Consider the following 20,083-nt stretch of genomic DNA (forward strand, 5'->3'; position numbering starts at 1 on the left):
CTTACAACTACTTAGCGGTCACCCAAACCAAACCTTAAAAGAAACCCTGCTTCTGAGTATAGTATTTCCGCCAATATTTAGTGCCAAAGTAGTTTTCGGTTCTGTCGTATTGCATGTGATCTTCAATGTTGTAGCCTTGCAAAGTTTCGCTTTCCGCTGCTTCGCCAGTTTTCCTACTGGTCACTTTGGTGTTGTTTGCCTTAACGTTGTCGTGTAATTCAGTCGGTGCTGCGGAAACTTGCTTTCCGTTGAACTTGTACGATTGGCGTGACGTTGTCTTTAAAACCACGTTTGCTTCCAGCGAAAAACTAAACCCCATTTAAGGTTTTCATGCAGGTAAAACAAAGACAAGAAGCCAGGTATTCCAGCGATTATCACAGGCCATTTATTTATACAGGCGATTTTGTTTTCACATTCAATCTAGATTAAAAATCCGAGGTTTGTCGCAGTAATTGCCACGGTATCCCGGTCACTTAGTGGTCGTTGTTAAGATTTTATTAAACTTTTGAGATATAAACTTTTGAGATATATTTTATTACGAATCAACTAAAAGTTTTAAGTCGTAATATGTTGCTCGTTTGAGACCAACTCCACATATTGGACTTATTTTTTACCGATATGTTAAAACCAAAGAGATTATACCTTATAATCTCTTTGGTTAAAACATAACAATTAAATATAACAGTGCGGTTTCCACGTACAATGTTACGAAGGTAACGTGACGCTAATCTGTCATTCAAGCTTTAAAACGGCCTTAATATATTTGAGTCGAACACCATAGAAATATAAAAAAGTAAAAATCGAAACATTTCTAATCTTATTACGACTTTACCTGAAATAAAAGGAATTTTCAATTTGAATTACATTTTCAACATCCTTTCACAATAAGATTACAGCTTACAGGGAAAAGTTATGTTATTAGCTGAGACGCCTTGATACTGGAATGAAAAAAATGTGTAGAATAGGTTATTCCTGCGCACATACAGGGACCCCTTCACAATGCCACCAATAACGTAAAACATTTCAAAAAAATCTACAATTTGTCCCAGTGGCATTATAAAACTTAATTTGTGTCCAATAGTTTTATTGTTAGTTGCGATTTAGGATTTCTATGATATAGAACCTAGAAACGTAAAAGGCAGTTTTTACCTCTAACCTAAAAGTGATGTTTTGTTGTTGTTTACTTGCAAGATTTCAATCAATTTTAAACATATATTTATCAACCACGTGGCTTTAACATGACGCAAAACAGTTTTAGCGGAGCAAGCAAAGTTAGTATTTTTATAGGTTAATTAATTCGGGTAGTCTATTTTTGTTTGCCTTCTAATATGACAAATCGTTAACTTAATCAGAATACAGTATATTATGGTCAATAGTTATTTACCAATAATTATCTATTTGTTTATTCGAGGTGCCAAGTACCGCAATGGCAGCTGTGGCCTACCAGGATCACCTTTTAAAAGAGATGTCACTCGGACCCTTATCATTGGTGGATCCTGTTAAAGGAAAAAAGTTTTCTCTAAAACAGGCTTTGCACCGACAAGAAAGACACAGAAAACACGCAATCTCCCATGCTAAGTCAACTATTGATACAGGTATGTGTACAAAAAAAGGTAACTTGTGCTAAATATGCAAGTTTATTTTCTGTTGCAACCTAGCTGGTAGCAATCTCAAGATCAAAACAATGGTTATTCCCAATAGCAATACTTCTCAAAATAGACGGCTAAAATATCAATTTATTTTTTTTAACTCAATTTATAGTTGGGCACTGGTCTAGAATCCTACCACAGCATTACAAATTATTAAAGCATCACACAATATTCGAGTTAGTGATTCCCCAACTTTTTTTCTCGTGTACCATTTTGAGCTTTTGTACAGTGATCATATACCATAAGTTGAAATATCTCAAACTATAACTATTTTAGTATATAGATAAGAAAATGAGCATGTAGCTTTATTAAAGTTTGACATATGTTATGCCAAGACATAAAAGCCATAAATTAAACAAAACACAGCAAATAGTCTTAATGTGATTCATGTAGTTTTTTTTTCTCCACAAGCTGCTAACAATTAACGTTTTATTATCTTGAACAAGATAAGTGTTATGTCATTAACATGCAAAACCTAAAAAAAAAAAAATTTATAAGTAGTCGCGCACCACCGTAGTTTGGGAACCACTGGGTTAGCCCCGTAGCCAAACCCAAATAATGTTTGTTGTGGTAGGATTTCTAGACCAGCGCTTATGTCACAACATTCCTAGATTTATATATATGGCCAATCTCTATACTTAATTTATTTCAAAATCACTTTACAACCTTTTGAATCATCATTTACAATTTTATAACTGAAAGCTGCTAATCTGTTTTCGCTTTCCATGTAAATAGGTCTAAAGTTATAATTTTTTTCGAAATGTTTTATGTATGCTGTTGCATTTTAGGTTTACCTAAAAAGAAGACAGAAGTACCAAAGCCACCGGTTGAAGAAGAATATGTTTTAGACCCTCAGCCCAGACCATTGACTTTGGGTCAGTTAAGTTATGCAATGTAGTAAGAACTAATATACAAAGTCTTGCTTGTAGTATAGGCTACACATAGCGCTTATGGAATTCTTAGCCAGCCCAATATGCTTTAAATCAGGGCTTTCCAAAAGGGGTTGTGACCCTGACGGGGCTTACACAACAAGTTTTAAAGGTCTCCAAGCCTCAATTAGTTTCACACAACATTTAATATAAGTGTCGTTTCTGGGTGTAAATTTTAAATTAAAGCAGAATTAACTCTTTAACTTAGTTGAACATTGCTAAAATATGCGAATGGAAAAAGGTTTCCGATTGTTACTTTTAAATGTAAAGGTTCACAAATATTTAAATCAAATATAGGAGTCAGAGACTTACAGGTTTGGGAAAATTCTTTGCCAAAAAGTGACCAGATTATTAATTTGGCTTGCAGCTAAAGTGCTTTCTCTAATATTAAGTTCTTTGAACTAAAAAATGAGAAAATCAAAATGTCCTTAACTTTCTATTAAAAATATGCTTTTCTGATCAGCTCAAAAGCTTGGCTTGGTGCCTTGCACAGAGGATCAACGTCAGCGGCTGTCTGAGCCAGAATGGAAAGAGCTAAAAAAAGCGTCAAACCAGAGGGAAGACTTCTCTAATCCTTGTGTGATATGCAAAGACGATTTCCGATTGGAGGATCAAGTTCTATTGAGCTGCTCGCATGTTTTCCACAGGGTTAGTACACGAATGTACAGCATCTAATATGCTGTGTAAGATCATAATGTTCTAGAATGGCAGTGAATGCCATTTTGGCAAGCAATGCGCAACTCACCTCAATATACTTTGTAATTGTGACATAATAAACAACTTTAATTTGCTATAGAGGTTTATTTGCATAAATAGCCAAACTAATGGTTAGTTAAAAAAGTCCTTTAATATCAAACTTTTACATAATTTGCCAGTTTTACGATTAGGTGCCTTGTTGTACTCTCTTTTATATTTCTAGGTGTGTGAATACAACACCTGTATAATGCAGATCATTCTACATTTAAAGTAATAATGTAGGGCTTTGTAGCTACCAAACATATAAATCACGAAGTGGCCACGAGTTTTAATAAATTGTTTCTTATTTACACCATGTAACACTATTTTTGTGTCTTACTATTGTTCCATTGTAATGTTTTTTTAGCTTTTAAGTAAGTCAACCGTGGTAGATTTTCTGTGGGAATAACACCTGTTGAGTAAAATCCACATACTTTCTCCAGAAACAATAAAAATATCATATCAACAATACACTGTTTCTTAAATGTGTTATGTAATAATATTTATTGCAACCTTGAAGAATACATTCTCAAAACAAGTATCTACCTTAGGCCACAACCACATACCAAATAGTTATATTGATAGATTAGTCTTTCAATAACGCCAACAACAAATTGACACGATTCGGGAAAGATATTAGACAATGTTACCCGCAGTAATTTTTCATTCAACAGTTTTATTTGTGAGAGGTTTGTTGCCTGGCTAAAGGAACTTGAAAGGCTGAAAAATTAAACAATAAATCCGCAGTAATTCCAATTATACTTAAACATGTACTAATAATTAGGTTGTGTAGAACATCAACCCGTGTAATTAGTTAATTAAACAGACACAACTAGCATTTCGCGAAATAACTGTCTTCAGTTACAGCTATTGTACATATAAATTTTATATCACAGGCGTGCTTGCAAGCGTTTGAGAGGTTTACCGGCAAGAAAACATGCCCTATGTGTCGCAGAGCCGGTTATCAAACCAGAGTTGTGCACGATGGAACGACTCAGTTCAAGCACAAAAGCGCTGCCAAGTGAGTTACTTTGTTTGGTGGCAAATGTAGATGTCGACAAGCTATAAATGGGTCTATCTTAATCTAACTATTGACTACAGTTTTCTTTATGGTATTTTAATATATGTTCCTTGAAACAAATGACCAATGGTGTATTTTACTTGGGTTTTTACACATTTAATTTAACCTAACAGCTGAATAGACACAATTAAAGATAAATGAAATCCCAACCAATTTTACTCCAAACTTTATTTGGCCACTTAATCACCTGCAAAATTCACCATTTTTTAAACTTTAGGTTTGATAACCGCTAAGGAATTTTAATAAACCGTGACTATTTCATTTAGTTATTTGTAAAATAAACATAGTTTCCAAAACTTCTAATAGCTACCCAAGTAAATAGATTGCTATAAAAGTTAAAGAACTTTAGGAGACCTTTCAAACATGGTTTAGCTGAACATTTTTAATGTAGGACCCTTAAAACAAGTTTTAGTTTGCGCGGGTCAGGGTCGGCAAGATTTCCAAATATGAAGTCATAAATTTTCGTCATAAAACAAAAAGATTTTAGAAATCTGCTGATTTCGGTCTAGCAAATCTGAAACTGAAATGGAGTCGAAATATGAGACAACTAAGTTTCTTTCTTCTAATATACTTTTTTTTTTTTTTTTTTTCTGTTTGTTTTATTGCACACTACTAATCTATGATGGACACCCTAAACCTAGTCCACATACCCCCAAGGAGTCCATGAAGCCCAGTCTAAAACGCTTGTTTACCTTTTTCAAAATACCTAAAAAACACTTTCTTTACACATAGTGTTTAAAGTTGTGGTTGTGTGACTAATACAGCAACGCATTTTTTTACTAAGATTGGTTCGAAGGAGACCCCACTAATAAAGGAAGCAATAGTCACGTCTTACAGGGACGAATTGAAAAGTGCTTCCGCCAATTAATCAGTCCTACAAGGTCAAACGTGCGCTACGTCCTAAATCTATAACAAACGAAAGCTGCTTTAAACTATTCACAATACAAGTAACCAGTTTTTTTTAAGGTTTGGTTTGGGTGACCGCTAAGTAGTTTTAAGAGACCGCAAGTGTTTCATTTAAATACCAAAAAGTTACAAAATTTGGGAAACCGCTGGAGAAATTTGGGGGACCGTTCGGTCCCCAAAACACCTTAAAAAAAACACTGCAAGTAACTTTAACCTGCGTAGCCCAGTCGATCTCGTGCGCAAGTGGCCAAGTAATGTCGAGTCCAACATTAAATCAGACGAAGGTTGATTGTTCTCGCCAGGCGCAAGGTTTAAAATGGTGATACTGTTAGGGTAAAAGCATACAAACAATTATATAACAAAAATACTAAATCAACCATTTACCAATTTCTATGGGTGAACCGTTACGAAATTTTAAGTCACTTTTAGCGTGATTTCATTCAGCAGTTTAAGAAACACTTATATTTTTACCATAATAAAGCTTTATTTGCTCAAGCTTAAACCTTTATTCTTGGAAATTATTTTTGTGGCAAATTTTTAATAATTTCACGCAAAATTTAACCCAGTATTTACCCCCAGCTTTAGGGAAACCCCCACTTCCCCTCGTTTCTTGACGCGCTTACCCCGAGCCCACGTCGTTGTTGGGGGACAACGTCATTGAAGATTTCATTGAAACGTAATTAAAAGATTAAAGTCATTGAACGATTATAACATAATAACAACAAACGTATAATAACAAAAAAAAAAAGATTGAACCGTCAGCGTAAACAAACAAATGTTAAAAAAATACTCCATCCAAGTGTATGACGTTTTCATTTTATTGTTATTAGGTATTAAGTTAACGGTTAGGATCAGCCTTGAAAAATTAAGAGGTTCGTAAACTTCATAATTTTTTCCGGGGATCCTTCACTAAACAGGTCGGGAAGCACTCCATTAGACTATAGAGATGTCCGATACTGGACGTCAGCTTAAACTAACAAAAAAAGTTTAATACAAACAAAACATCTTCCCAGAATCCAGGCCTACTGGAGAGGTCACGTGGTTCGCAAGTGGTACACCAATCTTCGTCGCACGGTGGCGCCAAAGGACCCGCGCTTGCGGCAAAAGTTTTTCGAGAACAAACTGAGCGAAATAACTGACCGCATGGTGGCGATGGCGGGCGGGGAGTCGGTCGAAAGGTTTCTGGACGACATTGACCAGTCGTTGCGCGAAAGCAGGTGCGACATGTGTGTTTCTAACTTCGCCGAACACTTGTTGAAAAATGGAATTGGTAACATTTTTTTTTTATTTATTTGGCGCTATAATTTATAGCAGTGGTTCTCGACCAGTGGGTCATGGCCCAATGGCTCCCCTCGGAGACAGTTAGTTTCCAGTTTTTGCGAATAATTTCTAAATCTGATCTAATTTAAAAAAGTAAAAAGTCATTAAATTAAATCTAACTGGGAAAAGCTGAAACCATTCCATTTGCGCAATAGTGTATCCACAGATTCCACAGTCTTCCTTTTTTCGCGGCGACCCAAATATTAATCTTAAGTCTAACAGCTAAGCTTGGTCCACCGAATTTTCACTGAAATTCGTGTAAGCTAACGAAACACGAATAAGATAATAGAAATAAAAAAAAATCGTAGGCTATTTAATGAATATAAGCGATGGGTTCGTATTACTTCGCAATCTCAATAAAAAAACTAGCCATGTATTCCATTCCATTGTAGTTGGCGACACAACTAAATCTAACGGCGGGTCGCGACCCAGGTCTTAAAAAACACGCACCCATCGCTTACGCTTACAAAAAGCTTAAGCTCAACACCGGCCCCTATTTTTAAATCACATTGTGCGCAGGAATGACAACGATTTAACCTATATGGCTTTATTATTTTTAATAAAATTACAAACAAACGTGTATTGTGTTTTGAATATTTATGTTGCTTTTATCAAAACTAAAAACTTTTTTCACAGCCTAAAGTTTATCACAGGCACGATCATCGCTGGTTTTAGCGTGTGGTATCCTGCGATTTTTTTTAAACATATTTAGTATTATTTTAAACAATCGTGTTTTTTTGTCATTTAATACTCGTAACCGACTCAATCATCCAGTCCGGGGAAGTTTTCAAGGTTAGTTCGTGGATAAACTTAAGCTCCCACACTTAACAAACCACATTGTGCGCAGAAATGTCTTTCGTCACTGGGATAAGGTTCGAATGGCTCACATGACTGAAGACGAGTGGCTTGAAATTGCGGTTAAAGCAAGTGATCGGGGAGCGACAGAATGTCCTATCTGCCTGCGCTCATTCAGCATCGATGTCGGCTCTTTGCAGTCCAACTCGGGGTAACTTAACATAACATTTTTACATAACTTTTGTAACTTCTCAAGTGAATACCATGTTTACTTGCAGTTGTAACAGTCAGCATGGATAAATACAGCGGATAATAGCATAAACGTATTATATTAATCCAACTTTTTTCTGGTGATCATGAAAAAAAAATAGAAATAGAAACAAACAGTTTTATTGGCCTTGGCGCAAACAATTCGAAAATATTTGTTTTTGTTTGGTACGATTTCAACACTAAATGGACATTTTTAATAACATAATACTTTTGCATTACTTTATGACGCTAATCTCGAATATACCTTGCCCGAAAATTCTTGATTAACCCCTTGCATTTGTGGCAGAGCAATTTTATACATTTAAAAAAAACACGCTGCGTTTTTTTAGGCATGTACATAAAGCAAAAATAATTGGGAACACGCCAACACCTGTATGTTTCGGATATTTCTACTATAGGGTAGTTATCCAATCCCAAATGATCGAAATTTTAGCCATGAATTGTAATTCAATGGGGTGATTTCTACCTCAAACGGTATTTTTTCGAAAACAGTAGTTTAACAACTGGAGGCAACTAAACTTCATCTAAAGCAAATTGTAGCACAATAACTTGAAAAATGGCTGTTAACGTTTTAATTTTACCTATTTTGCTCTTCGAGCACATAGTAATGACGTTAAATGTTATACGGCCACGGTATACTTTTTATCCAAAATATCAGACATCGGCTCCGATCTTAAATTATATATTGCAAATTCCTATTTTAAATCACACCAACTTTTTAACACGACGCAAAATTAATTTCCAGCGATGACAATTCAAGCCAAGCCTGCGTCGCTCTTCTTTCCTGCACGCACCTCTTCCACGCAACTTGCCTCGCCGCCCTGGAGCAGTTCACCGCCAACGATGACGTCACGCATGACATCACGAGTCTGACGTCATCGTCGGACCATTCGAGGCCGCACACTGCCGGCTGCGCCAAGTGCCCGGTCTGTCGATCGTTGTACACGAAACGCCTGGTTAGCGCGTTTTAAGCCGACCGGGTTTGTCAGTTTATTCTTCGCGAATATAAGACTGTTGTTTAATGCTGGGGGTGTGTTTTGTGTGATTTACTTAACATGAAGTCCTGCAATACTTATTGCAGTTGTAGTAAGATGCATATCCTATTTCAAAATTCGGATAAACAGCACGTGCTTACATTTGCAACTTACATGAAGATTTGCTAAATTAGAGTCGTTGTTGAAAAATCACTTGGCTACAGAAGCAATTGAATTCTTTACAACGGAGATTCACTGTCTAACCTCAACAAAAAACGAGACGTTTTTTGTTCAAGCCTGGATTGTGCCTTAACCAGTTATTTGCGAAAACACACACACGTTATGTGGAAGACGTGGTGAACTAATTGCGGCAAAGCATGCACACTTACAAGGCGAGTACATTGCCCTAAAAACAACCTATGTTCAGTAAAATAGACCAGTGGAATACGAAAAAGAAGAAATGTCTCCGATTCACAAGAATTTAGATTAATTTACGCGAAACGAATATAAAAGCCTAAATAAAACAGAGAAGTAAAAAATATTCGTTTACGGCATGACTCGGTTTGATTTCAAAACCTTTAAATAACGTTTTCTACTTAAATGACTCACTCAAAAGCATAGCGCTGCAGTGTTTTTTCTTAATTATACAGCAATTCGGAAATAAGCGATGCAACAGTCGGACACTATATTCGCAACACAGTCAGTGCAATCAAATTCTTTTGGGGTTAAGGTGTTTAAAATACAAAAAAATATCTGCTGAAGTAGGGTGGTTTCCGTCGTCTTTAAGCATTAATCGTACCATATAACTGTATGCACTAAAATCATGAGCTATGGAAACGTGTTGAAACTGGGCTAGTTAGACGAAGTGTATTTCTTTCACATCATTAGTATTCAAACGTTTTCGTTTGTTTTCGCTTTAATCGCACATTTGAAATTATAGATTGATTAATAATGGAATAGCAACAAGTTAACCTATCGCGGCCGCAGTAATATTTTACATTTGCTTTACTAAACTCCGTATAAAAGCAGTATGGGAGCCAATGATTTAAATAGTTATTCGCGGACCTGTAACACCTGTTACGTAATTGCGAAAAATATATAATACTGTTTATCAAACATTAATCATTTGATAGAACAAAACCAATGCAGTATAAATTTGTTTCCTGGCGTTGCGTAAATGGTATATGTATGAGTATATCAAGCCGTTATGAACGAGCTATACCCTGTGACCGTTTACCATCGTGTAATGACTTCCAATATAAACAAAGCGCAATCCGTGAAAACACACAACCGTTTCTAAACATCAAAGGCACCGAAAGAATCATTTGAAGACAACGGAAAGTGAAAAAAGGCCAAGAAAGTGTTGCTTCTAAAAAGGTAAAGTATTTTTTTAAAAATTATGTAAGATACAGCTCGAATTGCGTTCATGCATTTTCCGCAGACGTTTGCGAAAATACACCAAAAGGCTATTATAGCCACGTCTGTGCTTTTTGCAAGCCCTTGGGTACAAAATCATTCATGCTGCAAGCTACAGTCGAATTAAAATAGTTGATACGTGGACATAAAAGTTGATAATAAAATAAAACTGACATGAAGACGAGTTTGCAATGCTTTCGACAAAAAAGAGCATTGTGACTAAAAAGCTTGAATAAACGCCACAGTCTGTACTCTTACGAGTAAGGTTAGTTTTGTCATCAGTGGGTACGTTATTATACCAGCTACAGTGAAGTTAAGATATCAATACACCAACCCACCAAAATTTTTCTAAAAAAGCTCGTGGAAAACGATAAAAACCTCTACTAACAAGGCGAATCTAAAATGCCGACAAAACAACGACGTTCAAATTAAACTTTTACAATTCGGACTTTTTTCTGGAAGACAGTGCTCCTCTAAAAACGAAATAGGATGATGCCTGTTGACGATCTTGAATAATTGGACACATGCTACATATGGGTCGATGCGTGCTTTTAATTGAAAAATTACCTAATACTTAATGATGGCCAAAAAGCGAAATTTCCTATATAGATAACTTGTGTATGAGAGTGTGAAATAATGGCGACAATAACTTCCATCGTTCACAAAAAGCGATTAACGGTCTTGGAATCCAGGCATGGGAAAGCTAAGGGCAAATTTCTCCACTACCTCCCTCAAGTCACTGATCTTGGCAAGAGTAGTAGGGTCGTTTTGGATGAACTGCTTGAAGTCGGCAACTTTTTCTGCAGAAAATAATTTAAAAGCTCAACATTTAAGGTACAATTATGCAGGCTGGCAGAATCTTGCCAGCCTTCTGGTGACAAGCATTTTGGCCCGAATTCTTCGCTTTTTAGTCACGTCTCTAAAGTTAAGTGCTGTGTTCGCCAAACGAACGTATAAACCGCGCCATGTTTAGCGATAAACACGGCAATTAGCAAGGAAAATAGTGATCCAAAGAGTGTAAGAAAAAATTAAAAATTAAATTATTTTTAATACAATTTTTTTTTGGGAATCAATTCCTTTGGTTTTCCGGCTGATTATTTGGCCAACATAGCGCCAAGTCGCCAGCATTCTGCCAGGCTGCATTTATATTTCGGCCTTACCGTATTAGCAAGTAATTAAACAAGTAAATTTTATTTGCCACGTATAAGGATAACACAAATAAACCAACTGTCGAACGAACGCAAAGCAAAACTGCTCCATCAACATGGCCGGCACAGCGATGGGCGTAAAAAGACCTTAAAGTGTGCCGTTAGGATTTTAGGAATTTATGGCAGAAAAGACACAGGGAAAAAACTATTTTAAGATAATATTGAAAAGGAACAAGTTTTAACGAGTAAAATTTTTTATTAGCTTAAATAAAATCAACAAAAATGTAATAGTTTTAAACAGTTCGGAAATTTGGTAAAATATTAATGTTTCGTATAGGATCTATTGATATTTCTCCATTTCATGAGATCCATAAAGGAACTAGTTCAGTTAAAAAACGAAGACAACTTTATCTTAAAAACGCAGACTACCGCAGTTTGAATTACATTATCAGTTCTGGTAAAAATCTTAAATTTCAATTCATTTCAGAACTTAGGATGCCGTTTCCGGTGTCACTGCGAGATTCTGATGTTTTCAAACGATATTGTTTTCGATTTTTGTTTTAAACCTTTTGTAATTTTTGGGTCTGTTTAGAAAATTATTGACTTTTTTGCAAATACCACATCCGTTTAACCCAGAGACTGAGCCATGACATCCAAATGGTTTTACATTTACACTGTGATCAGACCTGCTGAAGTAGTACTGACCACAGATTAAGGCACAATCATTAATCATAGTATTACACCGGGTACTTTCAAAAAGGCTTTTACTGAAATCTATTGTCTAATCTGTATGTAAGCGCAACAGTCCTATTTGAATCTTACCGCAGGCTGCGTGTTTGTAGCGTACAAAAATTAGGCCAACTAATTTCGTGTTCAGCCTTTCCTTGGAACGAGAAATACCATTGCTACTTACTTGTGCTCTTTTTGGCTTCAATCGCAATGTCAATTCCTTGGTTCAGGAAGCCGACGACCTTAATGAAATCAGCTTCTTTGAACTTTCTAGATGTAAGTGCGGGGGCTCCTGAAAAATTCAAGATATCGATAAATCATCAAAGTGTTTCGCATGAACGTTTTTTCAGGTAAACAACTAGAAAAAAATTGGAATTAAGAGCATTGGCCTGTGAAATATATGTAATTACCCTTTTTTCAACCGATTAACTCTGTAAATTTAAAATATCAGATTTATAACAGTTTTTTAATTCCTAACCTCTAATAATAGGATTTAAATTTAATTGATATCATATGTAATGCATAATAAACAAATATAAACAATTGTAGTGATCTACTAATAAGAATGAGATAAAAGCTAATACACCAGTTAAATTTTCTATTGTCGATGACGCACTTTGTAAAATTAAGAGAAACATTATTGCAACAATTCAAACAAAAAGTGTGTACAACTGCATTTATTCCAAAGCCAGTTCGTTTTACGTCGGACTGTTACTTTTGCAACTTTACCAAGTGAAATTAGGAACTCTGCGCCAGGCATTACGCGTTATTCGCTCGCCCAATAACACTTGATTGACAATGAATGATTAGGCCAAGGTTATCGCAAAGTAATTGGTTGCCGAAAAAACGCTGACGCCGCACTGTATGGCTACATTTAAAGCACATAACGACCTTTAACCAAACTTGCCACTCGCGTATGTGTAATTAGGCGCAACCTCCGGCGGTAAAACGAAGAAACTATATGAGGGATTCGATATTCTACTTTGAACATTCCTACACTACAGTGACAAGCCATAGCGACATACATATCATTGTATCAGGAAAATTATTTGATACACTGGTTTCGGTTATACCTTAAAACAGTGTTTTTTAACCGGGGTGCCATTTTAATGCCATTTTTAATGCTCAAGGGTGCCGAGAGATATTTGAGAATCTAATTTTCGCTCAACTTTTACAACTTTTAGTGTAAGATTAGAGTGGAATAAATCCATCTATAACTTCTACGTTGTGTAGAGTTGATGTGTGTTGCTCCAGTTCCATTTATTGCGACATTATACAGTATAGTGAATTACCCACGGAAAAATCGCGTAGGGGTGTCTATTTGTTATTTTTGAGGGGTGCCGCTATCCATAAAAGGTTGAGAAACACTTATTTACCGAGACGAAGTCCACCAGGTGTCAATGCACTTTTGTCGCCCGGCACACTGTTCTTGTTGACGGTTATGGAAGCAAGTTCGAGAACCTTCTCCACCCTGGCACCGTCGATCTTCTTCGGACGCAAGTCAAGCAAAACCAAGTGATTGTCAGTTCCGCCTTGAAAACAAGTTTCAGTGTGGATGATTAGGTGAGAAAGCGTTGCGATAAAAAAGTAAAAGTTCCCCTTTTCTTGTTTTGTACCTTAAACCAACGTTCCACAAACGTTTTTTTGAGACTTCCGCTATTTTGAACCCAATTTTGTTTAGATTTTGTTTTAAACCTTTGGTAATTTTTGGGGTCTGTTTAAAAACTTCCACACACATTCAACCCAACAACTCAGCCATGGCATCCACATGACATGGGTATATAGTATATACTGCGATCTAGCCCTAGTAGGTAGTACTTCTTAGTTTTTGTTTTGCACATTTTCTTGAAAAAGGTTGTTTGCCTTGTGACTAGGGATGCTTGATAATATCGTATCAATAATATTGGAACACATGTGTGTGTACTGTGCATCTTTCATTGGGTATACACTATTATATTTAAGTGGTAGAAAATCCTGAAGAATAAACCTTTCTCCAACACGTTGTTTAACTTAGTACTGACTTTTGCATTCTTGCGACTAAAAATTAATTTTGGTGAAACGCTTTTACACAATGAACAAATATTCTCTAAAGATATTCATCTACCTTGGCTTGTGGCATTGCTTAGGATATTATAATTCAATAAAACATTGTATTCATTTTGTATTCATTAAGATTAGAAATTTATACAAAATTTGTTTCAACCTGAAACAAGTGTATGACCGCTGGACACCAGGGCTTCAGCCATTGCGTTTGCGTTCTTCAATGTTTGCACTTGATAGTCGTGAAAGTGAGGGTCTTTTGTCTAAAAATAGAAAAAATATTAAGAAATGATTAAGTATTACAAGTTAGTAATCAAAATAGCCTTCATATTATTTAAATTATATTGTGGCATAATTGTAACCATAGTTTATTAAAAAAGATTGAAAAAATGTAAATATAAATTAATCACAGAAACTACACTAAATTTGTTCTACCTTAACCCTCGAATTATGGTCGGTATTTAGAACTTCAATGAATAAACGTTTTAAGCGCAAAAAGCAGACAGCATTCAAAAAGCACCTGTTTAAGAGCAACGGCAACGCCAGCAATACAGTGGTTATGTGGTCCGCCCTGGAGACTGGGGAACACGGCAAAGTTGATGGGATTTTCGAGGTCGTACATTATGTCCTTACCGGTTTTCTTGTTTTGGCTTCTGACACCCTTCCTATAAAACACAGAAAGATGAGGTTAGGGTAAAACCAAACGCTGGAGTGCAGTGTTATCAGGGTAAGTAAAAGGGCCTATAAAAATATTTACATCATATAATGCTACTTTGCAGTATTATGACAGATGACATACTTTATAAACAAACAAATAAATAGGGCAGAATATAAACTATGTTATATAGTAGGGCTGCAAATACCAATGTAGACTTGTATAAGTATAATAGCAAGTTTGGAATTAATAAGTCTGTACATTGCAAATCGAACAAAAGGTAAATTAGTATAGGTTGGAATGTGAATTGTTGTGTTATATGATACCCGACGGACTGCTGTATATCCCAGGACTGGGAAGCCGGTTCCCAGAACTCTGGAGCCAAGCATTTTAGCAGCACTTTACGGCTATTAAAATTTGTGTCACAGATTAGGAAATCTGTTTTAAAAAAGTTTTCAATAAACCACAACAGTAAATACAAAATGTCACAAAAAAATACTGTGTCAAAGAAATTTTAAAACTAAGGAACTTATTGAAATGTAGCTATACTTGTAGAAAATCAGGCCTGTTCAATGCCCTGGGGAGTATATCAAATTCCTGTTTAGTGTCCTGTAATGAAGCACCATTACAATGTCTTTTGCAGAATGAAACAATAAGTTTACATAAATTAGTGGCTCTCAACCTTTTCTAACCAGGAACAACCAATGACTTTGCACTGTTGCTGCATATCGCATCATTTAAACGAAACTTTTTGCTCAGCAAAAATATCACACCTGCAGCATTTGTTTAAAATCTAAACAGGAGACCTGAAAGCTGCTCGAGACAACCTAAAAGCCTCCGCATAAAAAATGGGTCAATGTAATCTTTAAAAAACTGGGAAAAACATTAGAATGTAACTCTTACCTGAAGAAAATCAGACCGGCCCTGGGCCCTCTCAAAGTTTTGTGGGTTGTAGTTGTTACAACATCGCTGTCTTCAAATGGAGAGGGAACAAGGCCAGCAGCCACCAAGCCACTGATGTGAGCCATGTCAGAAAATACATAGGCGTTGTGCTGGTCGGCAATCTACAGAGAATGCACATTAAAACACTGTTATGTTGTGAGCATTAAAAAATAATCCTACAACAACTAATTGTTGTGTATACAAGTCAGTAAGATGCATTACAGACAATGTATAGTTTGTATACACTTAATCTGCAACTAATTGTTGTGTATTGAAGTCAGTAAGATGCTTTACAGACAATGTATACAACAATTTACTGAACAAGCAAGGTTAAAAACTATCGATGTTTTACACAGTTGGATTTTTTTACAGATTAGGCCCATTATTTGCAGTTAGATTAAAAATGGACATGATATGTGTAATTTTGGCACTAATTTAGTATACTAAAATTTGGGTAAAACAATATATTTACATGTAAATTATCAATCAACTGAAATAATGAGATTGTGGGCCCTGTTTAAAGACTGGTACTTGAATTTTTTACATAAATTAAGCTAGCAAAAGTTCGCAGTACCACATTTTGCTTATTTGATTTTTCTAAACCGTCATTTCAAAGTTCTACCAACAGTTTTATTTTAATCTTTTTCAGAAATATTCTTTTAGTCACTCTTGTCTCACCCTTCTCATTCCCTTGTAGTCAATAAGTCTTGAATAGGCACTGGCTCCGGCAATAATCATCCTAGGACGAAAAAGTTTGGCGGTTGTCTCCAGCATGTCCATGTCAATGTATCCAGTGGAAGGCTAGAAAAATATTTTTGTAATAAATTACTGATTGAAGATAGCTGGTGACTTGGCGTATGAGTCATAAAGTGCAAAGCTTTTTTTGAACAGAAAATAAATGATTTTAAAATGGTCAACAGTACACAATTTAAAATAGTTTGGAAAACTGGGTTTACAACAGCCTTTTTTTGCACATAATTAAGCCGCACATAAAATAAATTCAAAGTTTTGGAAAAACATAGGTTTTTTACAGACTTTTCAATATGGTCAATATGTGTTTTTTTAATTAATTTAAACACATTTAAAGAAAGTTATTTACAATACAATTAACTTAAGATGATTACCTTTTACAATAGTTGTTAAAAAAAAATCATTATAGAAATACTTACATTGAGCCTGTATGGCATTGATTCGAAGTAAATGCTGGTTGATGAAATTCTTTTGTTGTCTGTCATAAAGCCGTGAGTCAAACTATGGTAGAAAATTACAAGTGTTTTTTTTTTAATTCCTTGTATATTCATTATTCAAACATTCTATAAGAACATAGTTTTTAACTATATAATGAAAAGAGATGTTTAAATCAAAGGTCAAAAAATGTTTTTTCTTAGGTTTTTGGAGAATTTGCACAAATGATATGGAGAGTATGGTTGGCATGTGACAAAAGACAACGGTGTGTAATATTATTCTTTTCTTTGTCAAGCACATATAAATTGTTCAGCACAAGCGAACCCCTCAAATGACCAACTTACTGTCCGCCATCTGGTAAATCCAGTCCCATTACTCTGTCATGAGGTTTTAGCAGGGCAGTGTATACAGCAAAGTTTGCAGGCGAACCTATGCAAATAAATAAAGCATTTAAACAAAATAGTAGGTTTTGCCACTTCAACATACACTGGAGAACAAATCAAATTTTCTAACTAGAATAATAAAATTAGCATTAACAATTTAGAACAATATATAGTCTATATTGTTGTGTAAAAATGGCTTTAAACATGTATGTATACAGATCAATATTACTTTTACCTTATGTTATACTTTTCATATTAATTAATGCAGGAAAATATTTGCATTTTTGTCAAACCATTTTTTAATATTTGTAAGTAAAAACAAGATTAGGTCAAAACAAACAAGATACCTGAATAAGGCTGTACATTGCAACCCCAAAGTTCTGGATCCAGGTTAAATGCTTCTAACGCTCTAGTTTGACACAGACGCTCAAGGTTGTCCACATTTTCAGTTCCACCATAGTAACGCTGACCTAAGATTGTCATGTTTGGAATATATGTTTTTGCTATACAAATTTACCATTTAAAATCGATAACAAGATACAAGTATATATTATAGAAAGTAAAAATGAATAACAAACATCTAAAAAACATTGTATTCTTATTAACAACAAATCTGTTTCTACTAACCTGGGTAACCTTCAGAATACTTGTTTGAAAGACATGTCGACATTGCCTCCAATGCTGCCCGTGAGCAAAAGTTCTAAACAAACATTGAGTAAAAAGATTTAAAAAAAAATATTAATGACAGCAGATGTTTTCTATATTTTTATCAAACCAACATTAATACATCGATAATGTTGCTTTTAAAGGTAATACAGCGATGTGATTTTACACTCGCCTATTTGCAATGGGAGTGTAATTTGCTTTACACAGGTGCTAATGTATACCCACTTGCCAGGCTAGAAAAAATGCTTGTTGTTAACTGACCTACTCCACTTAAAAAATTTGAGTTTAAAACAAATCATGTAAAGCACCAAATGCGGAAAGTCAATTACTGTATAAACTGGCAACAATACATGCCTAAGCAACTATAAAGGTCAAGTGCTGACTTACTAGTCTGGTAAAGAGCTATGTAAATAGGTATTGTGTAAACATACCAAAATAGAATGAAAGCTTAAATCCACCTTTTTAGCTAGTTCTATTTCATCAGAGTGAACTGAATGATGAATAAAAAACTCTTTCTACTGGCGAGTGTAAATATTATTTCTTATTTACCATTTACTAATAACTATTTTCTAATTTTACATTTTTTTTTCAATTTCAATCCAAATTTATTTTCTTGATATATTTTAAACATTAGATTGTATGTAACTTTTAAAATGTTGCCTTCATGCACTTCAAGTCTTCAACAAATATGTTAAAACTAAAAAAATATTATGAATATTTTTTCTCGGCTGCATAATACATGCCTATTGTTTTTAAAGCCCATGTGTCAATCTATAAGTACACAATTGAACCTATAAATGATTTGTACAACCATTTTTGACACACAAAGAAAAAAACTCTCCATTTCAACCCAAATGTTACCTCTGATGCAATAAGCTCTAAGCCTCTACATTGTCTGCTCTTTTCCTCCTTGACAATTTTGAAGATTTCAGGGTCATCTTCTTCAAGTGACTCACTGCCCATCCATTCCGAAGCTAACCTCTGAATAGAAAAACATCTTTGTTTAAATATATATCATATTAAAAATATTTTGTCATAACTGAGCTTGTGCAAAATTAGACTAAGTCATAACTTAATCCAAAACTTCTATGCAGATTTTAGTCTTATAAACGAGGACAGAATTATAATGTTATTGTGCATAACAATTATGAATAAAAACAAGAGGTTTAATCTCAAATAGCATACAACTTACAAAATTATTTCTTCAAGATAAGTTATCCAAAAAACGGTTTTGTTTTTTAACGTCCTCGCATTTTATGTTCACGAAAATAACGTTAAGTCCATATTCCTAATTTTAACATGCAAAATAAATATGATTCATTGATAAATTGAAATTGTTACAAAAATACGCGAAGTAATACAAGCTTTAGCCCACCTTCGATTGATTTGCTACTCTGAACAAATTGTTAGGGCGCGCCAGCAAAGAGCTCCAAATACGATTCATGATACAGAATAAGGTGTCGAAAATTGTTCTAAGCGAAGGTACAAAAGCATAAAAAATCACGTCGCCACTTGCTACCAGTTGCACAGTCGGAAACTTTCCACAGTTGCGGCAATCAAGTGTAAAATTTTCCACGCCGGCCGGTTGCTAAATATACGTTGACAACCCATCGTGGTTGTCGTGCATGAGTAATCATTCGTGAACGTTGTTTCTTATTCTTTTGACAAATTTATCGTGGCAGTTCTCTTTCTAATTTATAAAATGTAATAACTATGGCCCGCAGAAGTCAATAAAGTCGATTTTATTTAAGGACCTCCTTAGTCCACGAATCAAGAATAAAGTTGTTTTCATCACCTAGGGGACTATTTCAAAGAAGTTTATAGACCAAAATAAAGTCACAATTTTCAAAAAGTCAACATTTTTCAAATTATTGCTTTTGACAAAGTTTTTGTGTTTCTTTAAAGTAATTTCTGTAAAAATCTTCGTGGAAGCAATGTAAATCAGGAGCTGCGATACAATTTAACCATATTAATCCACAAAAGCAGAAAATGTGTCAAAATGTTACATTACTTCTTCCCTGTTTAATTTGAATTATTAGAATTTACCATGAGGAGAAAATCGAGGCAAAGTGGCCATTCCCAAGGACAAAATAACACAAGCTACCTTTAAATTTATCGCCAAAAAACACGACGCACTTTTTATAATCCATAAAACACCTTGACTTTTCGACAAAATATTACGTTTGGGTCTGAAATCGACAAAATTTTGTTTTGGTTACTGGTATTAATTCAAGGAAGAACTGTGAATAAGCAATTTCGT

The 20,083-nt window shown here is 34.9% G+C and overlaps 2 protein-coding genes across 2 annotated transcripts; one reads left to right on the forward strand and one right to left on the reverse strand.

Annotated features, from left to right (window-relative positions):
* The first annotated feature begins 1,417 nt into the window (after nucleotides 1–1,417).
* Nucleotides 1,418–8,729, forward strand: LOC146145610 (RING finger protein 32-like). Its single transcript, XM_083389886.1, has 7 exons — nucleotides 1,418–1,595; nucleotides 2,438–2,524; nucleotides 3,042–3,226; nucleotides 4,210–4,334; nucleotides 6,314–6,517; nucleotides 7,468–7,626; nucleotides 8,431–8,729. Exons 1-7 carry the CDS (start codon nucleotides 1,427–1,429, stop codon nucleotides 8,654–8,656), a joined length of 1,155 nt encoding a protein of 384 aa, XP_083246012.1. The 5' UTR covers nucleotides 1,418–1,426; the 3' UTR covers nucleotides 8,657–8,729.
* Nucleotides 8,730–8,963: 234 nt separating this feature from the next.
* On the reverse strand, nucleotides 8,964–19,369 carry LOC146145611 (serine hydroxymethyltransferase, mitochondrial-like). The gene is made up of 13 exons (XM_083390327.1): nucleotides 19,199–19,369; nucleotides 18,685–18,804; nucleotides 17,785–17,857; nucleotides 17,505–17,627; nucleotides 17,119–17,203; nucleotides 16,759–16,840; nucleotides 16,268–16,390; nucleotides 15,551–15,711; nucleotides 14,513–14,657; nucleotides 14,156–14,255; nucleotides 13,329–13,484; nucleotides 12,137–12,244; nucleotides 8,964–10,875 (listed from the first exon to the last, which is right to left on the reverse strand). The coding sequence occupies exons 1-13, from the start codon at nucleotides 19,265–19,267 to the stop codon at nucleotides 10,748–10,750; spliced, it is 1,473 nt and encodes a 490-aa protein (XP_083246453.1). The 5' UTR covers nucleotides 19,268–19,369; the 3' UTR covers nucleotides 8,964–10,747.
* Nucleotides 19,370–20,083: the final 714 nt, after the last annotated feature.

Source organism: Ascidiella aspersa, chromosome 5 (genome assembly GCF_963924565.1).
Source record: "Ascidiella aspersa chromosome 5, kaAscAspe10.2, whole genome shotgun sequence".
Taxonomy (NCBI): domain Eukaryota; kingdom Metazoa; phylum Chordata; class Ascidiacea; order Phlebobranchia; family Ascidiidae; genus Ascidiella; species Ascidiella aspersa.

Bases quoted from the DNA above. Each gene is read 5' to 3' on its own strand.
- LOC146145611 (XM_083390327.1), bottom strand. From the start codon at position 19,267: ATGAATCGTATTTGGAGCTCTTTGCTGGCGCGCCCTAACAATTTGTTC. The intron at 17,204-17,504 runs GTATCTTGTTTG...TTATTTGCATAG, and splicing joins CAATGTACAGCCTTATTCAG to GTTCGCCTGCAAACTTTGCT. The intron at 15,712-16,267 runs GTGAGACAAGAG...CATTCTCTGTAG, and splicing joins ACTACAAGGGAATGAGAAGG to ATTGCCGACCAGCACAACGC.
- LOC146145610 (XM_083389886.1), top strand. From the start codon at position 1,427: ATGGCAGCTGTGGCCTACCAGGATCACCTTTTAAAAGAGATGTCACTC. The intron at 2,525-3,041 runs GTCAGTTAAGTT...TTTTCTGATCAG, and splicing joins GCCCAGACCATTGACTTTGG to CTCAAAAGCTTGGCTTGGTG. The intron at 7,627-8,430 runs GTAACTTAACAT...ATTAATTTCCAG, and splicing joins TCTTTGCAGTCCAACTCGGG to CGATGACAATTCAAGCCAAG.